Source organism: Pyxicephalus adspersus, chromosome 8 (assembly GCF_032062135.1).
Source record: "Pyxicephalus adspersus chromosome 8, UCB_Pads_2.0, whole genome shotgun sequence".
Classification (NCBI taxonomy): Eukaryota; Metazoa; Chordata; class Amphibia; order Anura; family Pyxicephalidae; genus Pyxicephalus; species Pyxicephalus adspersus.
Window position 1 is genome coordinate 37,707,159 of NC_092865.1, and position 25,717 is coordinate 37,732,875.

Genomic DNA, 25,717 nt, shown 5'->3' on the forward strand with positions numbered 1-25,717 from the left:
AGCATAAAAAAATGATATTTTCTGTCTACATGTGTTTTCATTTTTTCCTGCAATTGCTATTATTTCATCATGATGAAAATATATCTGCTCATAGAATTAGACAATGTTCACATGTTGAACACTTAGGGGCTCCTCTGCCGGGTTTACTGCTTGCAGACTTGTACATCTGGCCTCAGGGAGCAAAACATTCACAAACCATGAGCATTTCATACATGCATTTGGTGTGAATAAATTGAATTATGGCACAACCTTATTCATAATGCTTTTCTTATACTGGTATTAGACAAGGAAGTGGCAGTTGATAGCACATCTAAGGACCCATAAAATGAAATGCCTTTCTTTTATTTATCCTAATTTTTTTTAAAAAGTGTAAAAAGTGTGATAACATTGAAATTGTTTTTTTGGCTATAACAACAGATTAGCTTCCAAATCTCATTTCTGCAGGGTGAAAATGAAATACATTTTCTGATTTGTTTTCATGGACAAACAAAAATGTTCTTGTTAGCACCATTGGCATTCACAGTGCCCTAATTGGCATATGTCCAACGTGTTTGGAAATATGTAAAAGCATTAAAATGATATATACAGAATATTATATTTAAGTATGGTTGTTCAAGTGAATAATATTTCCATTATACAGCTGGTATCCTCCAATTCCTTTTGCCTACAGTGGTTGCAAAGTTACATGAATGTCTAAAATCCAATTTCTGTTTAGCTAAAGTTATTTAGTGTATAGTGTAGTTGATAAGAATATTATTAGCTTTTCCACATAATGATAGTTATGCAGTTTTTCTATTTGTCATCTTCATTTGATGGGTTTTACATTCCTGTAAAAGCCTAGGAGTATCAAAAACATTTTGAAGTAGGTCAAATGCAAATTCGAAGGAGGTCAGTACTTCTTTACCTGTTAGTATATTTTAACTAATGTTAACCACTTGTGCTCCTCAGCTTGACTTCTGCCAGTAAGTGGTTACCCACATGGACACAAATCAAAATAATTTACAAATCTTTTTATTTTTCACAAAATATTTACTTTTACATTGGTATTATATTAACAATGTTTTATGAACAAAGAAAAAGCAGCCCAACTGATTTTGATGTGAAAAAGAAGTCATACATAGTCCTTTGGGCTCAGATCTAAAGACAATGTAAGGGACAGTGCTGGTGGATGAATCCCAAGCTACAGCCTCCCCCTAGTAAATATGGTAAGGCAACTTGTTCTGGCACTGAAGTCTTGGCATTTGTTTTTTTTGGAGTGCACAGGGAAACGTAAAAATTTTACCCATTTTTGTCCTGGTGGCCATTCTCATTTGGACAGGAATTGATGGAAAACCCCAATTTTTACAGACATCACCAGAACTAGGGCTATCAGGTAGAGGCAGCTCCCTAAAAAGAAATATCTCCCCTCTTTGGAGAAATGGTTTCTCACATTCTCTTGTGTCCCTGAGACAGGATGTGAAGGGAAATCTCCCAAATAGATAAGATATTTATAAAGATAAAAATAGTAGAAATAAAAACTAAAAAACGTAAAAATAATTTAAATCCTTGGGTAAGTAAATCCGAATATAAATGTCAACTTAGTATTTAGCTTTTGCCAAGTCTTTGAAGATAATATTGGAAATACATATGATAACAACACCAACAAACCAATGATATAACTGCCCTAGGCCCCTGCTTAAGTAGCTGTTATCGGTGTGGCTTATTGCAAAAATGTGATCTATAACAATCTTTACTACGCAGTTAAACAGTAGCATTTCCTATAAATGTAAAATGTTCATCCTAAACACTTTACAGTTTTAAAATATACAGCTCTACTGCAGGTAGGTTTCTTTAACTTTCAAAAAAGTAGATTGTGTAAACCCCCATGTATGTAGTGTAAAGCTACATATTAACATGCCTGGTACAGAATTCATGGGGAAAAAAAAAACAAATATACACCTATAATAATAAGGCTTATGATCTGCCCTGCACATGACAACAGTTTACAACTCCTTTTGTAGCAGCATGACATTAAGATGTCTCAGGTTTGCTTTGCAAGTCCCTGGCATTTGCTGTGCAGATATAGGTTACTAGTGTGTCATTATTAGGATTCTTTCCTAGATGTGTGTCTGACTTTATAGATACAAAGTCCAGCAGATACCTTCCATATTAACACTTTCAATACCAGTAGAGCCATAACAGCATAATAATTACAGATTCCTTCCAGTAGACTGTTAAGCAAACCATACATTTTCTGTATATAATATACAAGAAAAAAATTTCAGAGAATAATAAATTGTGTTAACTAGGTAAAGTTTTACTTTAAGCCAAATTTTATTGCAGCTTTTAAAATTTTACTTTACTGATGTGTCATGATCTCATCTTTATATGTACAGATTTGTAGAATCTTTATTGTGTCGGGTTCAACATTTAGCATCCTTGCTAAAAAACAGTTCCAAGAAAATGAGTATTTACTAGGAACTCTGTGTTCAGAGGTTTGAAAAGACAGTCAAAAGAACATTGTTTTATGCTTATTAAAATAAAAATACTGTCAAAGAAGACATGAACTCTGTAACACCTTATAGCATGCAAACATGTAGAGAAGTACAAGACTTAGAAGACAGGACAAAGACAGACTTAGACAGGAAAGGATATATTTTACATGCTTTCCCTAAAGATTCAGGAAAAGGCTTAACTAGATATGAAAAAAATATATCTTATTTTCCCCAGTAAAGGGAAGGTATGTAAAACAGCGTTGGAGTCTGGTTTTAAAGTTGACCTGTTGGTTTCCCAAGTATAAGCTTAGGGTAAATATCTCAAAATTATATTTCACTGTGTTTTAAGGATAACTCCTATGTCTAGTAGTAATGGCCAATGAGATGCAAATGATGCAGTGACTTTGAAATTGAGTCATTCAAATTATGTACACATAGAGCTTGATTGGCCCATTTTCAATTCAGGGCAATTTGCATGCTATTTACATACAAAAGTCAGACATATCTAATGTCTAGCAGATAAAATGGCTATTAAAAAGGCCATCTGTAAAACTTAGCTCCAGACACCTGAGAGCTTGCTCTGCCAACCTCCATCCTCACACATGGTTATCTTATTCCTCAGTAGCTATCTGGTCTACAACTGATAGCAACGCAACATTCTGTGTTATCAAATGCAATGCATGACATGGGCCCATCCACATACCAAGGGTGAAGAAGAGCGCTAGCTATCAGGGTAGACAGAAGTATGTTACCCTACCTATATTGCCCTAGGAAAATTATAATGAAAAGAATTATATAAATATATCATTTATAGTTAATATATACAATAAATATTAATACTTAAATACAAATATTACACATCAACATGAATATGCTTTGGTTAGATTTAAATCTCTAATTAGGAACAAGAAGTCTCTTTTACATTAGCAAATGCAATGTTGCAGAATTTGAAAAACATAAGTCTAGCTCAAACCAAATGAGAATGTAAAATCCTGGCACATTTGGTCCTCATAATACACATAGCATGCTTGTGAAGTGCCTAAAAAGCACATAAACCTGCTTGGTTAGACAAAAGACTATTTTAAATCACCCAAACTAAGGGGTCATATATCGACATAGTGCAGCTGTCACATCATAGAAATTTCACTATGACAGATGCATTCTTTACCTTAACTGGCTCCCCATACTAAAAGACCAAGATTTCACTGGGATGAGATACAAATAATATATAAAACTTTATCCTTTACTAAATTTAAATACACATATTTTAAATAGATTTTAAAGATCATATCACAGTCTCTTAAATTGCATTTAAAATGAATGAATGCAATGCATGCTACATGAAATTTGAAATCCGGTCATCAGTGGAACTCCCAACATTTGCTGCATGAAGTGACGGAGGAAGTGGAAAGCAGGGGTGATTGACACAAAGGTTTAGAGTTACTGAATCAATAGAGCAATTTTACTTTAAAAAGTATAGGTTCACTTATAATGTTTGTTTCAGTATTAACCTTTTAATACAAGTATGAACTTACCATAATTGTGGATTGGTACTGTGCACCCAAGCTAACCATACACATTACAACCTGATTATACAATATCCTTTAGATTGTGCCTTGTACACAATTGGTTGATTGAAAGGGACACTGCTTAATCGTATTCACTAAAGCTGCGTACACACGTCCATCGTCCGAACGACCGTCCTGGCGGATCCATGGACGATGGACGACAACAGATCCTAATGAAAGGGAAGGGGGAGAGCGCGCAGCAGGGTGCCGCTCCGTCGCTCTCCCCCTCCCCTCTCCATAGAGCATGAACGGTGCTGTATGTACAGCACCGTTCATGCATCGTGCAGTCCTTTGTCGTTGGAAAGGATTGTGAAAGATCCTTTCCAACGACAAAAATTGCACGTGTGTATGCGGCTTTAGCTTAGAGAATATTCACTTCTACCTGATCTTATCTCAGTAGTATAATGGTGTAGATTATTCCAAAAATAGAAAATTATATTTCAGCTAATAAGCCCTCCAAAGTGGTGAGTGTATTTGGATGTTAAATAACTATAAATCAAATTCAGAGCTACCTCTGCTGTTCAATCTGCAAATATCTAAATTAATATGAAAACAAAAATATGGAAGAGTAAGGATCCAAACATCCAAAACGTACATTAAAATATTGCAAGTATAGCTTAAAATAGGAATATATTATTAATACACTATACATTTTTGTTTATAATTTATAAAGTTTGAGGGCTAGAGCAGACTGTTTTTGTGCATTATTGTAAAGCTTGAGTGCTGAGTCATGCGTAAAAGTTTATTGCATTAGGGCAGCCCATTCATTTTAAATGGGCTGCCAACACACAAGATGGGTTCCAAAAAGAAAACATACAACATTTTAACAAAGATGTAATAAACAAGCATGGAGCTGCAGTTCCTTAGTGCATTGGGATGCCATTGCAATGTTCTGATGCACATAACATGCATTGCGGTAATTTGTGTGTAACCACAGAGTAGCTCATCACATTGGGGTGCTTTTGAATTTTTACAAATTTGTTACTATAGGTTTTATTTTAGAAAAACATATTAAATTTCCTGTAGTAAATGACATAGTATATGACCACTGTCCAATACAGTATTGTCACTGGAGTATTTACACACAGGGCTCACAGGGAATGTAAAAAATTCTTATAATATGAAAGTCTAATATAACATTGACCTTCCCAGTAGCAGGATTATCACCTTGTTTTAGTGCAGTATATGTAAGTATGATGGTCACTGTATGTGTCTCTTGATAAAGCCAAAACCAGAAATTAACAAAAAAATTCCAGTGTCCTAACTTTCTGTACCTTGAACTGATATCCTAGATGTAATCAGCTTGTCCAGATTTCTTTTATAGACTACAGAATACATATTTCCTATGTAGTAGAGGTGAGCAGACAAGGAGGTGTATTGTCCAGACTAGAAGAGAAGCCTAGGGTGACAATGCTTCTTCTTCAAAGATACAGCACAGTAAGGGAACGTTGTAGAACAGAACTGAATAATAAATGATTGGCTTGATGAGCGGATTAAGGGTACAGCAACAAACGTAAAGATCAGCAAATAAAATTACCCACAATTAAAGAACTAGCAGATATTGTAGCATATGCAGTAGCACTAGGTTAACAAGAAGTGCAGCACAGAAAAAAAGAGAAAGGAATGTGATTAATCACACAGAGGTGGGCAATGCTGGGACACGTAGCTGTGCCATTGATGTATCCTCTTGCATCCTGAGCAATAGGTGTAATTATTGTTGGAGAGGCCACTAATAAATACAAGATTTGCTTTGCAGATGAGAAGATTTGCAGCTTAGTTAATATCATATAACAGAGATCAATGGTAATGTGCAAAGTGCAGTTTACTCACACGTGTGTTTATGATATTATCCTCCCGAGTGCTATCTGTTTCTGACAAGTGTGTAAAGAACCAATGTATTGGTGGCCTATGATGAGTGCTTTTCTCTTGAATCCTGAGTTAATATTAATCAGTCATTCTCACTGCTGCGGCTTTGTGTAATTAGCTCTGTAAAAACACTCATTAGCGTCTCTTTGCCTGCTTTTAATAAGAACCCTTAATTAAATCCTGACTAGGCAGGGGTCATGTCAGTGTCACTGGGTGGCAGTAAGGGACTTCACCTTACCTTCATTCACTGCGTGTCACTATATCTGTGATATGGTTGCTTAATAAAAACCTGTAAAAAAAAATTTAACCAAGCAGATAGAGTAAACAAATGTGTTACATAATAGTTTGCTATTGTTTTAGTAATGCTTTGCAGAAATAATGTTTTTTGTTATAAACTGAAACAATGATTTTAAATATTAGATCACTGTATAAGGCAGTAAAAAAACATTCTAGCTAACTTCTAATTATAAAAGCTGGGACCTCCTCTTGGACAAGTCTTAATCAATGTGCTGCAAACCCAATGAGCAAAGATCTATAAAAAGATTTTATCGATAAGAAATAGTACATCTGTTTTATGTATTACAGAATCAAGTTAAAGCATACAAGTTAGGGACTTTTTTGTTGGGTTACTTATAATAGACCAACTATTTCGGGACAGGAATTCCTATTGTGAGAAAGATGTTCCAGGCAGTGTGTGATTGTCTGCTAAATCCTAAAGCACTAATATCAAATTGCAACACAACAGCTTCTTAAGAAAGTTGGAATTGCATCTGTGTATCTGCCAAAAAACACACTTTCCCAAGATATAGATACATTGAAGGTTTGTTTTGAAATTATACATTTAGAAAAATAGCCTGTATTTCCATTCTTCAGGAGAAACAGCTATTGTATTTTTATTCCAAGATTACAAAGGAGGTTCCCTGACATTCCCTTAAAATGTATGCACAATCCCCTATTATTTTACCTATTTTCTCTAACTTTATTTCTTGCAATTATGTCTGCTGCATTGGTGTTTGATTGCCTATTTATTTCTTTATAATGATTTTTCATTACATTCAAAAGGATTGCAGTGATTTTACATTTCACGTATGCAACCAACTATTCCTGCTGTATAAATTAGGCTCAGACTAATGTATGGAAGAATTGGCATGGACCTTATTGGCAGTTATACCTAACCCAATTAATGCAAATGGTGCTATTGATTTGAGCATTGCTTGTAATGATTGGATAAACATCTGGTCATATAGATCTCTCTAGAGGGCAAAACAATGTTCAAAAACACCTGTAGAAAAATTTAGGTTAGATCTCCTTTTTCTACATAATAAACAGCAACACCACAAACAAACAGTTAACATACACCAACTAGGCTGAGAAAAGGGTTGGGGTGCATCAAGGTGTTTCAGTGAAGACAGAAAGATGCCTCAGCTTCTATGATTTTATGAGAAATCTACTTGTCCGAGGCTACCCTCTCTTCCATCAGTTGGTAAAGCATTTTTGGAAGAAAAGGAAAAGCCATTAATAAATTAGGAGGCTGAAAAAGGAAATGTAATGCAGCTATTACATATGAGTACTGGTAAGTTGTTCTTGGGTTTACCTTTACATCAAGAAACTTGCATACAAAAATGCATGTAGATCAGTAGATCAGTCAGAGGTTTCAGTCTGACAGTGACCCCTCAAAGCAAACAGCATCTGCAGTTGTATCTTGAAATCTTTTTTCACTTTTATTATGTGTTATATCAGCACCTCACGGACAACTAAATGCACGGACTCTGGACCGGGAGCCGTGTGTCACTCAAAGGAGGAAAGAATTTCCCCTCCAGAATGACGTCATGATGCCAGAACCTGCCCACTCTCCCATTGCAGGGAGACACAACCCGCCCACCCTCCTAAAACTTCAAACCGTACAGGAGACATAGTCCACGCCTCTGGCAGGTGTATACCTCCCCCCCGAAACCCCCCCAGACCACCCCTGTGTTATATAGTTCAAAGATAGAAAGATTGTTTGTGTGCATGTATGTTGTCTCCTCCTCCTGGGTCATTCATTGTCTGTATCTGTCTTGCTACCCCTATTTAATGTACTGTGCTGTGTAATATGTTGGTGCTATAGAAAATAATGTTTATTATTATTAATATTATTAGTAATAAAAATTGTATATGTGTTTATAAATATATGCAGTAAGTATATTACACTGTAAGTGATTATCTCCTAATGGTTGTAGGTAGCTTTAGGAATTTCCGTCTCTGAATGCTTAAAGTATTTTGTTACGCCTCAGTCCATTACATAACTTTCTACATCAAATATTCTTTCTATCAAATAATCTTTCTCTTTCAGACAAGCACAAACTGCTGTTTATATACCTAACAAGTGCCTAATCTTTGTCTGAATAATTGATTGGACAATGAGGCACTCATAATTAGTTCCTAGTCAGACTGGTGAAGCAGCTTTTCAGTCTCCAAGCTGTTTTAATTTATTAGTAATATATATAAGGCAAACACATCTAGAGGTTAACAGAGAAGCTTTTTTAATTTATTCCGAGGGGAAAATTAGGGATTACAGCGGTGTGAACAAGACAGACTCCGTCTTCTCAAAGCATCTGAACATCTTAAATTCTAATACATTGGATATTAGGCAATGCGTCCTAAGGGGCTAAATAGCTTTTTAATAACTTCTTTTCTTTTAGGTAAATGTTTGTTTTATTTTTTTTTAACCATATGGTATAATGTGTATATTTTTGTAGCTGCAATATCATGTACATTTGTTCAGTAAATAAGCAAAGCCTTTATAACACACTGTGACCCTTCTCGATTTTGATTTTTATTTCTGGAAGTTAGGTAGCACATTTGCAGTTTTCATACTGCATATGTACATTTCTCATGTATATTAGGATGTTTTGATACATGATGAAGTAGCTGAATGCTCCTTGCAGTTTCTTTCTGTAGGATGTATAAAGTTACAAAAAAACAGGGGATGCAGTCCTTACATTTTTAGGTGTTCCTCTTCCAACCTGCCACATACACTGATCTACAGTGCATCATAGGAGACAAAAACATTATTGTAAAGTAATTCAGCAGTCTTAATACACCATAAATTTCTCTATCACTAGCCTACTAACTATATCCAATTTGGTTTTAATTCAAAACCTAATTAAACCCTCATTATTTAAAAAGTGGAAATCATGGAAAAAGTGGTGATTGGGGTGTTTGAGTGGCAGTCAGGCTTGGTAGATCTACAGATCGTAATCTGCAAAAAAGGTCAGTCTTGCTCAAGAATGAATATGTTTTCATCTCCTCTTTCATAAATGGTGCTAGTCTACTCACCCTTTAATAAATGGGCCCCTATGTTATTTCCCAAAGGGAAATAGTATCATTAGAGGTTTACCTTCAGACCCTCTGTAAAGAAAACTCCATATAGCCTTCTTTGAGCAGAGGTGCCAAGGAAAGAGAAAGAACAAAATAAGTCAGGAAACACAGGACATATAAGCTTAATATTATTTCCTTTAAAGCTATGATTAAGGAAGACCGATAATGTTCAGTGAAGTTATGGACTAAAGCATAGGGTTGCAATGCAATGAAAAATTAAACGATCCAGGCCATGGGCCCTGGGTAAAAGCCCCATGACATTAGATATGTTGGTTCCCATATATTCCAAATAGATTCCCATATTCAGGCTAAGAATTTACACTGCAAAGGATACATGCTTATGTTTCCTGCAGTGAAGTGTTCCTGATAACTCCTATGGGCTGTTTGACAACAAAAACAATACTATCTCTTTTTGGTAAACCAAGGAGGTCTATTTATCAATCTTTATCAATCTACACCCCCTTTGTCCAAAATGTACACATGGAATTCTAGTAAAAAATGTAATATTCTTGAAATCTGGTGAAAGTTATGTGGTGTTGGTGAAAATATTGGTAGACCCCTTTCTAGTCCCATCAATCCAGTAGAAAGATGAATAAGATAGACATCTCTAGCCTGTGTGACAACAATAGCTCTTTCCATTGATACCACGTAATAGTTACATACCACACAAAGTGACAGAAAGTGTGGTATTCACAGGTTGTGCCTTTAAAAGGGAAAAAAGAAAACCTGTACTAAACATGGCTAAAAGGTCTGTCTGCAGGTTAACTACAAGGGCAAGCTCCTATAACTTCCATTACCTTGTCCAATAGTACACACAATAGATAGAGAACGATTTTCACCCAATCAGATTCGCTGGGCCGGTCATTAGTTTCCAGAACCATACCTCGTTTATCGTCGTCATTGTCCTGTAGTTGTTCACTTTTTTGTTAACGATTGTTGGCGATCAGTCGTTTCCAATGATAATTATTGCACTTGTGTACCGCTTGAGACACTTGGCAAACGGTGCCTGGCACCTAGATTTGCCAAGCTCTGTTTTAAACATAGAAATATGCAAACTAGCTAAATCTCAAACATACTAACTTCTAATAATGTTTATAATTGATTATTATAATTATATTCTGCAATTAAAATATGTCCTGCAGCTATGCCTGAGGTTGTAAGACAGAGTAAAAAATCTATAGATGTCATACTTTAAGAGAAAAAAGTGCTATAATTGTAGGATGTGAGAATGAGGTCGGTGGGGAGAGAGCAGGTCAAAGGTGACAGTAATGAAGTTCTCCTTGCAGTTCTTATATGGGGCAAGATCAATTTCTATGCTTTAGGTTATTGATTGCACATCCATCGGTCTATCTTTTCCTGGATTGATTGGCATGAGTGATATGGGTTGGATGAATTTCTGACCCCGAACATCATAAAAGAGAGTGTGGTTGACAGGATGTCCTGATCTATTGTGGGTCTGATATTGGCGCTTACTGGGATTCGGTTCGCTGGGCATGAAATAAGAAGCAGGGAGTTAAGGCAGAGAGATGGTGGGTCAGAATACGGCCTCCACAGATCGGACAACTCAAATGGGCAATCCCTCACTGTTTGCTAACAGATCAATATTATAAACAAAGTATCAGTAACGTTTCCTTTGCTAATTAGGTGTAATTGCGATAATATTCTATTAGGTATAACCTTGTAGCTCCAGCTCACAAACACAGTTTTAGGATAATTTAATGTACCCCAAAGCAATTGAAAAGAAAATCCTGAGGCATGGCTTAATGTAGATGTTAACAGGCTTACAGAACATCAACAAAGAAGAAAGTCCTTTAAGCCCAGTGGAGTTTTTTGGCTGATAGCTTTTTGTTACAGCTTTATAGTTATTAGCTATTTAAATATGTGCATTGAGGATCTATACCAATGGATGTCTATATTCCTCTGAATAAGAAAATGATTTGTCCATCACATTGGGCTATGTGTTCAATCACTGTCTACCATTTGTGGCCACCTAAAGTGTCCTGTAAATGCAAGTGTTGTCATATATTATATTAATCTGCACCTTTTTAAAAAATGCATTTTTATTATATTTACAGGAAATAAATGAAATTAAACATTTACACTGATTACCCCTGTGTGATTAACTATGTGCGCACCTGTACCTTGTCACAAGCCCACAGCATACATGTAAGTCAGGGTATCTCCTGAGCTTTGCTGAAAGCAGCAGCAGCAGCTTCCCAGTTGTCTTCCTATTGTTCAGCCAAGACAAGTGTGAGTTCTAAGAGAGAATGTGTTAGAATGAAATTCTTTCACCTCTGATCCCGTAACACAGGAAGGAAATGTTGCTGTATACAGGAAGAATCTGCTATATCCCTTCAACACCACTGCTTTAACCTCATTACATCACACCTATTTAGCCCAAAAAAATTGTGATATGTTACAACACCTATTTCTTTACAGATCAGCTGTATAATTGTTGCCTATTATAAATGCAGCCATTGGAATATTGCCTTTGTCAGCTGTTTGTTGCTGTATCCACATAAATACAAGATTGGTGTGACACTGCTAAATTTACATTGCTTTATATTCTCAGCACCACTGCTTTCACAAGAAGGCTGTATATTGCTTTGCTTCTAGTTCCACATATTCAATTATTGCTTCTCTATTGACACTGCAATATAATCATTGTACCATGGCTGTGTTCATACCAGTGTATGTGTAATGCACTGCTCTGCCAGCTCTGAGATACATTAGAGCGTTGGCCACATGTTGGCTTCCAGCTACAGAGGAACTACAGGTCCCATTATGCCAAACCAGGTGCTTCCTGATAAAATAACTGCTCTGTTGCCATATATACACAAGCGCTGTGTGCAACAGTGTAATTGACATACTGTAACAGCAAGTCAACATAGCTGTGTAATACAATTCCGCTATACTTACTGTATACTCTACTTTAATAGTTAAGTGAACATTTATACGTGCAAATATATATATTCACTACACCACAATCTATTTAGATAGGATAGTAAAATTATATATATATAACTTGGAAAAAATATTCAAAGATCACATCCCAACTGCCCCATGATCAGGAGCCTGGAATCCAGGACTACCTACACTGATGTCTTCTAGTTAATTACAGGACTACAGTTCCTCCATTCCGATGTTTTTTTTGTGCTTACACAACAGACTAGTGCCTAGTGTACAAATAACGTGCAAAGTGCAATAAACCATAGCAGGTAATGAAATGTACTTTATATTTACAGTGGTCAGATCAGTTAGATCTTTCCAGGTTAAACTCTAGAGTTTTTAGACTTTGCCTCTCAATGCTTGTTGCACTGCTGAATAAAACACTTGGTTGGGTTGGGGAAGGTTAGCCTGCTGAGTTAGTGAGTTTTGGATAAGAAATTGGGTGGATCGCAGTTTCTCAAGTGCTCCCACTTGTATACTTAAGTGCTCCAATTTTTTAAGCAATTCAAAATGACAGCAAATTCTTTTTCTTAATATGAATTCATAGAAGTTAACTAATAAATGCAAAGGACTCTATATACCAATGATATCATCATCATGAACTGGATTGTATCGTGGATACATATAAATTAGTAGAGTACCACAATAAAATCAAGAAAAGTCAACAAAGACGAACACTTGGTGTACAAAGCTAATGTTCTGTGGGATATCTATCCCCCATAACGGAAGACCAGATTGCAAAATGTTTACTCTTTTTTTGCTTTTTTTTTGCAATTGCCAACTTTCAATTTTACAACTATATTGAAAGTGACATAAATGTGTCATATATATATATATATATATATATATATATATATATGCTGTAAGTGGCTCTGTTACTTTAAAGGACAACAGCATTGATCACATATATTGAGATCAGTATACTGAATTGTTTTTTTCCATAATAGATGTCTTTTAGGGAGAACTAGTAGAAACTGCTTAAATCCCAACCACTGGCTGATTTTTCTAATGTTCTTCAGTAGCAGCAAACAAAAAAAATAGTAAAAATTATAATATTTTTTAAAAAGCCTTTACTTCATTACTTACCCCTAATCTAAAGCTGTAATTCATTTTTACTGCTAGATGTCCTTGGTTTTCCAAAGTTAATAAGGCTGGGTGGAGATCAAAAACTTAAAGTGACTGCACATGTCATGGACTTACCCACTTAGGGTATCACCATATTAACTTGCACACACTGTAATAAAGCAGAGAGCAGTGTTGATGTCATCAAATCAGCATCCCTGTCTGCAACTGTGAAGATCATTAAACACCAGGGAAGATGTAAGGAGGAGAAGGATCTTAGGGGGAAAAGGGGGACATGGGAGTTACATGGTCTTGGGGAGCATTCAGCCAGGGGGTAAAATTTATCTAAACCTAAAAACGGATTAAATACTTTATACTTTATATACAGTATACATTTAACCATAATGCTTAGCATATGTTTTTTTCTGGTATGGTGGAACTTAAATTATTCTGATAATTGCATGATTCTGGGGATGCAGGTATAAGAACTGCATGGTCAATAATATATCGCTTTAATCAAACATACAAGCTAGTTTAGAAACTAAAGAGCACTATACATTAAACACAATTATGAGAACAGAGGTGTTGCATTCACAGGCATGATCTATTTAAATGATGATTAATGGTTGGCAGTTGATGAGAGCTAGCAGCATTTTTTGACACTGCATTTTTCTTGTGTGTTTACCAAAGTTTTTGCTCTTTCATGGAAACCGGACGTCTTTAATCATTAACAATGGTGCCCCTGAGAACACTCACCCTATTAACAATACTACTCCTGTATGATAGCCATTCTTGTGCATGGCAGCAGTATAAAGCATTCACATTTCTTTACATGCCAAGATAATTCTGCCTCCATCTTATAATTAATGAGGTTTGAGTATATTACAAGTAGAGGGAAGACCAACTCAGGTTCCCATAGATTAGCAGATTGTTGGGCAGTGGTTTAACTCCTTTCCTGCCAGAACAAAAAAGATCTCCAATATAGGCAGTTGCTTTTATTTAAGCTCAGCTGTCCTTAAAGTTTATAAAACTGACAGTATAACATAAATATATATTGGCACGTTCCTCCAAATGTCATCACCAAACCATTAATATTAGCCAAAAGCATTGCAGTTTTTTAAATCTGAAAAGACTTAATACCAATCTTCAGATGGTCAAATTTTAGTTTAAAGCCCCCTTTATACAAATAAACGTGTGTTTCTTTGCACTCCAGACCCAATTTAAAATCATTTGAATCCAAATTTATAGCATAGCATAGGAGGTTTGAGTGTGTCAGTGAATATACCAAATATTTTAATATTTTTCTTTTATTTTTCTGAACAGGTAGATGATCAGATGAAGCTTTTACAGAATTGTTGGAGTGAACTACTAATTCTAGATCACATATTCCGACAAGTTCTCCATGGAAAGGAAGGCTCCATACTTCTAGTTACGGGACAACAGGTAAGTGATAGTTATTGACTCCAAAAAGCAGCCTGTTGTATGCTATAGGATGTGTCAAGACCAGTTCAGTAGAGGTACTTAGCTTTATGTCATGTAGGCTGTTTTGACTGTAATTTTTTCTATATGCTAGCCACAATGATTAACAACCATAAAATACTTATTTACTGTATAATTATTTCGAAAGCATAATATAAGAAGAATAGGCTTGTATACAACTTTCATTATATTTTTGTTTGAAGTGTGCTGATGATAGGCAGTACCCAGCATTTACACTGACCCTAGGCTGGATATTTGCATCATACTGTATAAAAAAACAGATCTGTAAATTGTTTCACATATTTTCAAAGTAACCTAAGCCTTTAATCTTGGACAGATGTACCCTTTTTGCTTATTTTGGTGTACTTATTTTACTAATCACTTATTTATAATTAATATATTATTTATTTATAAATTTTATTTATTTATAACTAAAATAATTACTTATTTTGGTTTTACTGCACAAAGCTTTTTACAGTGTGTGTTAGGAGCTGCAGCAAGTCATTTAGAGCCCACAATACTTTCTGTCCGATGGAACTGTCCGAACTAAATCTTCTGTCCTTTTGCATCCAAAGTTTCCCTACTCTCCCTTTTCATCTATTGGTTTGAAGTAGTTACAACTATGGCGACTCTGCATCACATGCAGTCGATTCCTATGGTTATGTGAATGCAAATATAGCCTGCCTAAGGATGTCCACTCCTCCTGATATCCACCCATTAGGATTAATACTTGCATAACTGATTCCAAATGCCAGCCCACTATTTGCAGCAGGGTTTAGAGCTCTAAGAAAAGTACTGAGGCAGGGTGTTGTGATGTTTTCAGGAAGCTATGTTGAGCACCTGGTTGGCTATGAGCACCTGGTTGGCAGGTCCTTCACAGCCATTATCTGTCTGCAATGCAAAGAGGAAGCACAGAGACACGGCGATGGGTCAATTAAGCTAGATTCTTTCAGAGACAGGTAATGAAATGACTATGGACTCAGAAAAGTACTGAGTAATGTCAGAGCTATATAATAACATAATAATAATAAAAAGCATTGTCCTAAAGAACAGTAAAGCACAACAGAGCCGTTTGTGTAATAGGTAGATGTAGCCCATGTTGATATGTGATTACAAATATACACAAAAAAAAATGTTTTTAACATTTAGGGCATGCGGATACAATTACTTGAATTAGGCATATGAAAAACATATACATACCCTTGGATATTCGATAATTATCAACAAATAGGTGCACTGTACTGTATTGGAAGGGCTTCATGTAAAAGTCAAATACAAAAAAGTAACTTTTTTTTAGATCAGGGTTGCTTTTACACAGACAGTATGTATGCAGGAAAGTCAGTGCTTACACATACATAGACGTCAGATTTTAGTTACAATGTATGATAAGCACTAACTTGTGGCTATTCTGGGACGCACTCATGCAGCACTGCAACAGGTGCATATTGTCACAGCTGTTACTGACACACTGAACATGTCACCTGTTTTCATACTTACATTTCACAAACAGAATTTGGGGCAACCTTTTGACTTTGACATGTTTATGAGGTTAAAGGGTCAGTTATACTGGCAATTAACTTCATAGCACTGATATGTATAATGAGGTAAAGGGTCAATCAAACATAGGTACAGTGACAGGCCCAATGGGTTAAAGGTCAATCTAATGTGGAAGCACACTGACATGACACATCATTTGTTTGGGTCTAGTCAACATATTAGCAATGGCCTCTTGACAGCTGCATGTTCCAGGTTATAAGGGGTGGATAGGTATGATGACCAGAGTTACGGGACATGCTGTTTGCAGTGGGTTGGTCATGTATTATAGAAGAGTTGCAGAATGAACAGTATAAAACAGACTGAATAGAATAAAAAAAAGTGTATACTGCTAGATTTATTGGCCAAACTGGTTAGCAATCTACTAAGGTTGCTTAAGGAAAGCAGTTAGAATCACTTAGAAAAAAATACCCAAAGTCAAAGACAAATATTATTATTTCTTTACAAATTATTAATTAGTGTAGCCAGTTATAGTTGGGTTCACATACTAGTCCTGGAAGCTAAATTGTTTCTGCAGAGATGCAAATTTTGATCCCCTTAAAACTATCAGTTTACCCCCATGAACATACTTTAACAAATAACATTTAGGAAAAAAAATACTGGATAATAATTTTCTTCCTATTTTACCCAATGCTATACTGAAAACATTAAACATACCTGATTACATTTCCTTAAAAAATTGTGATCACACACCTGTGAAAATGGTGCTGTTGTACTAACCCTTGTTCCCAGAAGTGTAACCTACTCTTCAGCTAATTCTTCATATTGTGCAACATTTAATAGTAGTCAATTTGAAAAAATATTCTAAATTGAAAGGTGAACTAAATGTAGCTTTTTATTTTTCAGTATTCCTTTTTTTTGGTAAAGTTGTTTTCTAGCTTTGTTTAAAGGAGCCACTTTTACAACACAGACTATAACCCAGCTATTAGACTGTGAGCTGTCCTCAGAGAAACCTGAAGTTACCCACCATAGGAGAGTTTATAGGAGCAAGTCTAATGTGTCTCATAGAAAAAATTTGATCTGACAGAATTAGGTCAGTTCTGCCAACTTACATGTGCCCTGCCAAATGCAGGTTCTTGTGGTAAAATGATGTTATATGGCAACTCTTTGGACCCCTAAAAAGATATATATGACCTAGAGACATTGCCATTATTCTAAATTTATAATGCATTTAACAAAACCCAAACTTTCTATGTTTAATGCCTTTTATATTAGTTGACCAGACTTTAAAAAAGCTCATTTTTAGTAATTCTGTATTATGTATATTCCCTATTCTGCAAGACTGCAGCATAGGCAGATCAAAGGTATAAATCTGTTTTTTTTTTATCATCAGGGAATCACATGGTACTGGAATATTATATTATATATATTATATTTTTTATAAAAATATTTAGAGTGCATACAAGTAAATAAGGGTTTATCTACCAAATGAGTGGGGACTGTTCACATAAATTGACATACGTTTAAACTTTGCTTTGAATTTTCCTTTCACATATTTGGATTAGTGAATTCCACTTTCCTTTATTCACTATTCTTTGTGAACATTCTTTTTTATAAGTGAAGAGTCCCCACTCGTTTCATGAATCAACATGCACATGTAGACTGTTCCTGTGTTTATATATGGCAAAATTAGTAAGAATTGCTAGTCAGATTTTGTTGGTCTGATTGAGCCACATACCCTGATAGGGATCATGTAAATGGTGTAAAAAAAGACAGACGACGCCAAGGTATTTGTGGCATTTATGTTAGAAGAGGTGTACAAGTTTGTTCTTAAAGATAGGAATATGCATAACACAGTATAATGGGTGTGTTCACAATAATGACATGGTTGAGGTCAGCCCCACTGTGTATAGCAGCACAGGGGTTCCTTTTGACATAATAACTAGACATAAACTCCCTAAATAAATTGTAGTTAAACAATCTGTGTCCCGACGTGTTTCGCCTCCAAGGGCTTCCTCAGGTGACTATTGTATATTGCTGGCTGCATAAAAGCTGCATATTTCATACATAAGTACTTTCATGTTGTCACAATTAAAACAATAGTATTGGTTGCATAAAGTGGTTCAAATGCTTTGTTGTAGAGAACATTCAACTAGTAGTAATCAATATATAGACAGATCTATGAGTTGTCGTTATTGTGAATACACCCATTATACTGTGTCATGCATTTTCCTATCTTTAGGAACAAACGTGTACACCTCTTCTAACATAAATGCCACAAATACAAATACCCTGGCTTCTTCTGTCTTTCTTTTACACCATTTAGATGTTCCTGTGTTTATAGTGCATCTCTAGTAGTTGTGTGTAAAACTTTTTGACTTACATAATTGTAGGTTAGGGAATAAGAAGTCTCAGAACAGCAGGTTACCGGTAAATAAACAATGCCAGGATGAAATACAAAGGCCTTGGGCAGGTCTCTCCCATATGTGTTAAAGTGCTTAAACTTTTTGTTTGACCAGAATGTACTCTGATAACAGTATTAACAAACCTCATAAAGTTTATTGTAAAATTGATGCTGAGATTATTCTTATGGGTTACATAACGGGTGGATTGGTAACCCAGTGACTTCATCTGTTTGAGAAATTGCCCAAAAGATTGGATGGTTTTGTGTGACATGTACATTAATAGTCTAAGGGCCCAGAGTTTTTCTTCTTTGTTTATGGTAAAACATGCATTTTGGGCCAAAAACACCAAACATAATATATATTTTTTGGAAGCAGAGAACACATAGGATAAAAACTAATACATGTATGTTTTTGAACACTTTTTAATTTTTTTTTCACTAAACTTCATCACAAGGAGGCTTCCAAACTGCACACTGGCATTTTTATAGAAGCTACTCTGATCACTTTTACATTGGAGTAGCGAACTGCCAGTACAATTTGAGTCCTGTTGACATCTAAGTAAAATTGGCAACCGGTGAGTTTAGAAAAACAGTGTCCTAGAACACTAATAATAATAATAATAATATTATTATTAATAACACTAGTAATTTATATTGGTAAAATAGGACGTTCAACTCCCCCTATAAATACGTTACACTGAATAAATGTTTTCACTTCAGGATGTGTGTTACATCGACAGGATCACTAAGTGAAAATTAAGGCCAAAAAGGAAAACTAATGCAACCAGCCTATTTAGAGCCTTGCATGCAGCAAAATATTCCGCTTTCTGAGTTTAGATTTTATAGAGCATCTATTGTTTTATTTTTTCTTTTTTAACCTTACCTACAAGGGGGAGCTAAACATTTTTATTACGTTATCTTTGTTCTTTTGACTTCTCCACTCTAAGAAAGAAATTGATTGATATAAAGGTAGAGCAAGTTAGGAAACTCTAATAGGGGTTGGTGCCCCCCTTGAAAAAAAAATTCCTTCCTTTCTCTCCCATAGAAAGGAATCTCTCCAATAAAGCAACAGGGATAACAGCTTTAACAAATTGCAAAAGGCCTCTGTCATTTTTTTCCTCCTTTTGTCTTTTTTTTTAAGAATAGCATTTATTAAAAAAGCGAATGGATTCACAAATTGGGCAAACCTTTAAAACAAGATTTATACTTTAAGTTTTATACTTTATTAGATCACAGTTTTTTAACTCTTCCAAAAATGTTCATGAAGTTTTGCCTAGTTTATTGTTCTACTCTGCAGATCAAACAATTCTGTATGCATATATTGTAATTCTCTGGACAGGATCTGATTTGGTCAAACCACCAGTGTTGTTTCATGATAGACTTACTCACCTCTAAATATAATCATAATATTGAAAAAAAATACTTGTTAAATTAGTTCCTGCTTTTAATTGCAAATTCTTACAAGAGAATCTCTAGATAATCCCACTCAAATGGTGGGGGTGGCAGGAGCACATAATTATGGAAATTAGCCATCAATACATATAAAAAATTCATCTTGCATGGTCTGGCTGAGTGACAGGTAAGGGTGGGGGGGGGGGGGGAGACGTACCCTGATTATATTGCTGTAGATGCACTTTGTAGTTTCAGTCGCTGATATTTTTGTATGCACAAATAAGAACAAAAACAGTCTAGGTTTAACATAACAATAGAAAAACAGGTTAGGTTTATTCAGTAAATAATAACGAAAAAAAAAGAGGATTCAATCTTAATACACTGTTTGTTATTTAAGAGGTCATTTCACTAAGTGCTTAGATCCACCAGAAAGCTCATGAAGACCAGTCAATGTAGCACCATGACACATGTTGTATGGTACCCTTTCTTTAGCCCACAGAAATTTGTACCTACCATGAAAGGACTACTTGCCTGTGTTTGACCTGATGGTCAAAAGTTCCCAAATGGCCACCATTAGGGAACCAATTTTTCCCTATACCATAGCAAATATTCACTTGAATTTCTTAAATCCCATAGTCATTGTGATACATTTAATTGTTTTGCACTGACTTGTAGGCACTGTAATAGGTAGGTGCGTTAGTATCATTTCCTTGTCCCCTTCTATCTCAGCAACTTATTGCCAGGTCTGAGCACTTAAGGAAGGCAGTGGGGACAGGTTGAATTGATATAGAGAAGTCAGGTACGTGTTTAGGGATATGCATATATTGATATTTCTGAAAGCTGGTATTTGCAAAGTTTTTTAAAAACAGTATATGTACTATGTAAGTATATGCCTTAAATTAAACAATGTTGTCACACCAACAGATTTGAATATTTACCTTTATGACATATTTCATTTCAGTTTTTAGTTGAATTGTTTCAGTCTAGGCTTAGGACTAGACACAATTATGTGACTAAAACTCACAAACCACTTTCTGTGTAAATAATTTGAGGGTATGATAATACCTCGGATGATTGCAGGTATCTTTTTTCTTTGTACCTGTTTTGATTTCCTGTTCTTATTCATTTTATGCCTTTTTTCAGGTGGACTACTCTGTCATTGTGTCCCAGGCTGGCACCACACTAAACAACCTCATGAGCCATGCACAGGAACTGGTGGGCAAGCTAAGATCACTTCAGTTTGATCTGAGAGAGTTTGTGTGTTTGAAATTCTTGGTGCTCTTCAGTCTTGGTAAGTGTATAAAATAACATAAAGTAGACCTGTTAATAGAGATTGAATACCATCCACCATGATTGATTTTTTTTAAAGGTATACTACATACCTTTAAAAAAAACAACTTACATTTATATAGTACAGTCATTTCAAAAAGTCACATCAAATCTGTGGTAGTTACACTGCAATACAAAAAGGAATCACCTTGTGTAAATCACACGTCTGATGCCTGACAGAAAGTTGCATGCCGGTGAAAAAAGTAACTCGGTTAAAATGTCCAAAACTCCCTCATTATGTGGCAACTGATCTCTTTTTACATTTACAGATTAGATTTTTTTCAGACAAGTCCACATGTCCTTACTGAGGACAGGTGTGTGTAAAAAGACATATGTTCTAGAGGCATAATCAGTCATTTTTAATGTACAATTTCCAATAACAAATACATAGTTGCATGAATTTATATTTGCCGTACATTGTCTATACATTCATAGGCTATGAACATTAAACCCATAAGTAATATTTGGAAAGAAAAGGCAGGCCAGCAATGCAAACTATTTCTTCCTGCTTCTCCATTAAAGTGCTTTTTATAACTATAAATAAATTATAATGTGGCTTCATTCTTTAGGAAGAAAAAAATGTTTTGTAGTGTCACCAGACAGATAGAAGTCACTCTCTAAGACCAGTGATGGATTGAAATCTAAACACTTTATCAATAAACAAATAATTACCTGAGCAATATTGATCTGTCAGTCTTCAGGAGCCAGACCTGGGTCTAAATGATAACTTATGTCATTCTAAAACTGGTATGGACAGCCAGTTATCATACTGTCTGCAATACCTGCAGCCTGCAACTATCTCTAGGAGACTTTTGGTTTGTGCACTTTAAGCTAATCCTAATATATAATATATATAACAGATGTCATATTCTTGCTAAAAGAAATAAGATCATTGCAGAAGTCACTATACAAGTTAATTGGATTGAATTGGATTTTCATCTTGTAGGTGTCTCTTGACAAAAGGATAATTAGGCTTACAATGTCTTGTTTATTAGAGTGCCACAAATGCCTGGAATGATAAAATGGTGGAAAGTGATGGCAGACATGCCGTGTAGAATACCTTCAGTAAGCACTACTGGTAACTGAATTCTGCCTAACAAATATTGTTTAACTTTATATATTTTACATCAATTATACATAAACAATATACATTTGAACAATAATTGTTCTGCTTGGAGATCCAGGTGCATGTATGTAGACAGTTTTCCCATGTAGAGCTATTCCTTCAGGTCAACATTACATAACTGCTGTGATCCTAATAGAGCTATGCTGTCAAACAACATCATGCTGTGTATTGGGAGAGCCCAGACACACCAGGCTTAAATTAAACAAGATCATGTACCAATAAGGAAAAGTTTTATTTATTCTCTCTTTGCAGGCAAATTATGCTTGATTTTCTGTGTATCACTTAGTATTCTCATGTGCATTTACTTAGTGAAAGACAGCCTAGCTTCATGTTTGGGATGTAGCGCTTTTAAAACTATTCTTAAAACACAATTTACAGTGCCATTGGAACTTTGTCACTGTATATATTGCCTACTGATAGTGGGCCTAAAATATACTCATATAGCAAAAGTAAGATTTCTTCTGGATTGCTAAGCGTGATGTTATCATTCTTCTGGAAAGGTTCCTGGGGAATGCAGAGTAGGCCAAATCTTAGCAGAAGACACTCCAGTTTATTACAGGGGTATCTTCATTTGATTTGGGCTGCTCTGTACCCCTCAGGATCTCACTGGAAGCTCTGTAAAGTCATTCTTTCCTTGATGCTGCAGGCAGAACATAAGTAAAATAGGTATACATTATATACTCAATTTTTAGATCCAATTTTAGTAGGCAATTTGTTCAGAACAAGTGGTCTTAGACCGTTTATGTGGACCTTACCTTGCCCTGTAATGCACATTTTAACTTCTAGTCATAACCCGGTGTTATTTGTTATCCATCCATGAAAGCTTCCGGAAGTGGCTGTAAAGGTTGCTGATGTTTTTTCTTATCTGACATCTGCATTAAGTAAACTCCCCTTCAGATAAATTTTTTACCACATATAATTATTTGTTATGGGCAATCTGTGGCCGTGGGGAATCTGTATGCAGGAAAATGTGTTTCAGGTATTTTTACTTGAAAGTAAATGCCAAGTTAATTCAATTATCATAGGTTAATTATCATAGAGTTCATTTTAATAGGTTATGTGTTAGTGGTAGTCAATATTCTTATTTTTTGGAGACTAGAGAACATCTTCGAATGGCTGTACATAATATGCAGTAAAGATAATACTACAGAAAACTGTCAGAGACTACATTCAGGCAACAGAAGACTGTGAGATTGCTACAGGGGTTCCTGTAGACTGGGCATGCTTTAGGACTTATAACTCTGTAACATAAGACTGCTAGATATTACAACACTTTTACAACTCCAAGCCCCTCAATTTAAAAATAACCACATCATTATCTCCTATAGAAGTCTGAGAAACAAAACAAGAAAAATAAACTTTTCTGCTATTGCAACGTAGTCTAAAGAAATAATTTCCCTCACTGTCTTAAGTAGGAACCTATGTAAGGAAAATAAAAAAAAAGTCTACAGAGGTCCATTAAGTGTTAGTAAGGTACAGTAAGTGTTCATATGTCCAAATGATGAAACAGGCTGGGCAACAGGTCATATAGGGGTTCATATCAAGGGTTAGGTTAAGGGATATGTATTGGAGAAAGTTGGATCCTAATGATTAAAATTATAGATAAGTAAGGCTTCACTTTTCAGTGTTGGGGGTTATGAGTCAATATAAGAAGGTATGTTGGGGTGATAAGTAATGGTTAAAAACTAGGGGAGCATAAGTGAGAACAGCCTTATGGTAGGCAATAGGGAAGAAAAATGAAAACATTATCTCTACTCAGATTTTCTTTAGTTGCATAGCATAAGTGGTTAGGGTTAGGTATGATATTCCCAAAAAAGAAAAAAATACATTTTCTATAAGCATAAAAATATTCATACTTATGAGGGAACAGGAACCTAAAAGGTTAAAACCTTTGCTGTCTGACTTGCATCTTTATTAAACTGAATGTAGTAAGTATTTTTTCATTTTGTGGCTAAAGCATCTCATTGATCATAAGTCAGTGAGAGGTTTTATGTCCAATCAATAGTTATTTGTTTAGCAGGATGGAAAAATAATGTAAAATATATGGAGAGTGCTGAGTATTTTTAAATAGCTTAATAAAATATTTTGATTGCAATCTCATTTATTTAACCTTTAGTGGTAGAGAGAGTTGCAGTGCTGAAATGCAATACTGAGTGTGAACAATCCATGCAATTATATTCATGCTTTATTGGTATGATTTGGAAAGAACATGGGAAAAGAAAAACCAGCAGAAAGAAAATATAGGAATGAACAAAGTATATTATTCAAGTATATGAGAGAAATATGGGCAATGCTGTTGTTGGCCTTCTTACAATACTACCTGCCTGGCTGTGTCTGGCTTTATTATTTTTGAGTCAGATCCAAGCATGCAGCAAATGGGTGCCAGGGGAAGGCAGGAACCTTTATCTCTTTACCTGTCCAAGGTCAGCCACTTAAATAATTACAACTGCAGCATTAGCATTAAATCTCTAAGCAGATATAGAAGACACAAATCAATGCAGTTCTGTAATCATTAATACGCCAAATGTTTGAATGCAAGCTGTATAAGTACTTTAACCTGACCTGGTTTCAGTCTCTTACAGTCCCTGTATAGCAGATCTGGTGTGTGAAAGGAAGAAGCAGTACAAATAGTCAGTCAAAATTTGAGCTGCTGATAGAAAGAGAGAGCAGAGTGACAGAGAGAAGAGCTCATTACTCTTCTCCTTTCACTGTACAGTAAAGCTACGTACATACGTCCAATGGTTCTCGCCCGATAATCGGCTCAGGGCTGATATGGGACGAGAATCTGGCATGTGTACAGTGCCCATCATCCAAACGACCGTCCTGGCGGATCCACGGACAATGGACGACGAATGATCCTAGTCTTAGTCGTTGGAAAGTATCATGAAAGATCCTTTACAACGACAGTAATTGCACGTGTATATGCAGCTTAACAGACTAGGGCAAGTCCAGGGTGATCTGGATAAGATAAAGTGGGCTGAATGTTACTGGACATCAGACTAAGGACATTTATCAGCAGAAAACAAATAATGGGATAGAGGGTGGAATTTCTGTAATGAAGCTGAATACTGCAGCTTTTATTTAGTTTTATTTTTAGCTAAAGTTGTGTTTTTTTGGCTAAAGTTCTCGGCAGCTAGCTTTTTCAGAAGCAGAAGTCATGAATGCCAATCTATAGGTTAATGTTCTGACAGGTATCCTTTAGTCACAGGTAGAA

At 35.5% G+C, this 25,717-nt stretch overlaps 1 protein-coding gene across 3 annotated transcripts in view; it reads left to right on the plus strand.

The window, feature by feature from the left end:
• NR5A2 (nuclear receptor subfamily 5 group A member 2) overlaps positions 1–25,717 on the plus strand; it is a 77,219-nt gene that overhangs the window by 41,378 nt on the left and 10,124 nt on the right. For all 3 annotated transcript variants that reach the window (XM_072420071.1, XM_072420069.1, XM_072420070.1), the window contains 2 exons: positions 14,603–14,722; positions 21,192–21,339. In XM_072420071.1, the coding sequence (XP_072276172.1) occupies positions 14,603–14,722; positions 21,192–21,339 (268 nt within the window). The remainder of the gene's footprint in view (positions 1–14,602; positions 14,723–21,191; positions 21,340–25,717) is intronic.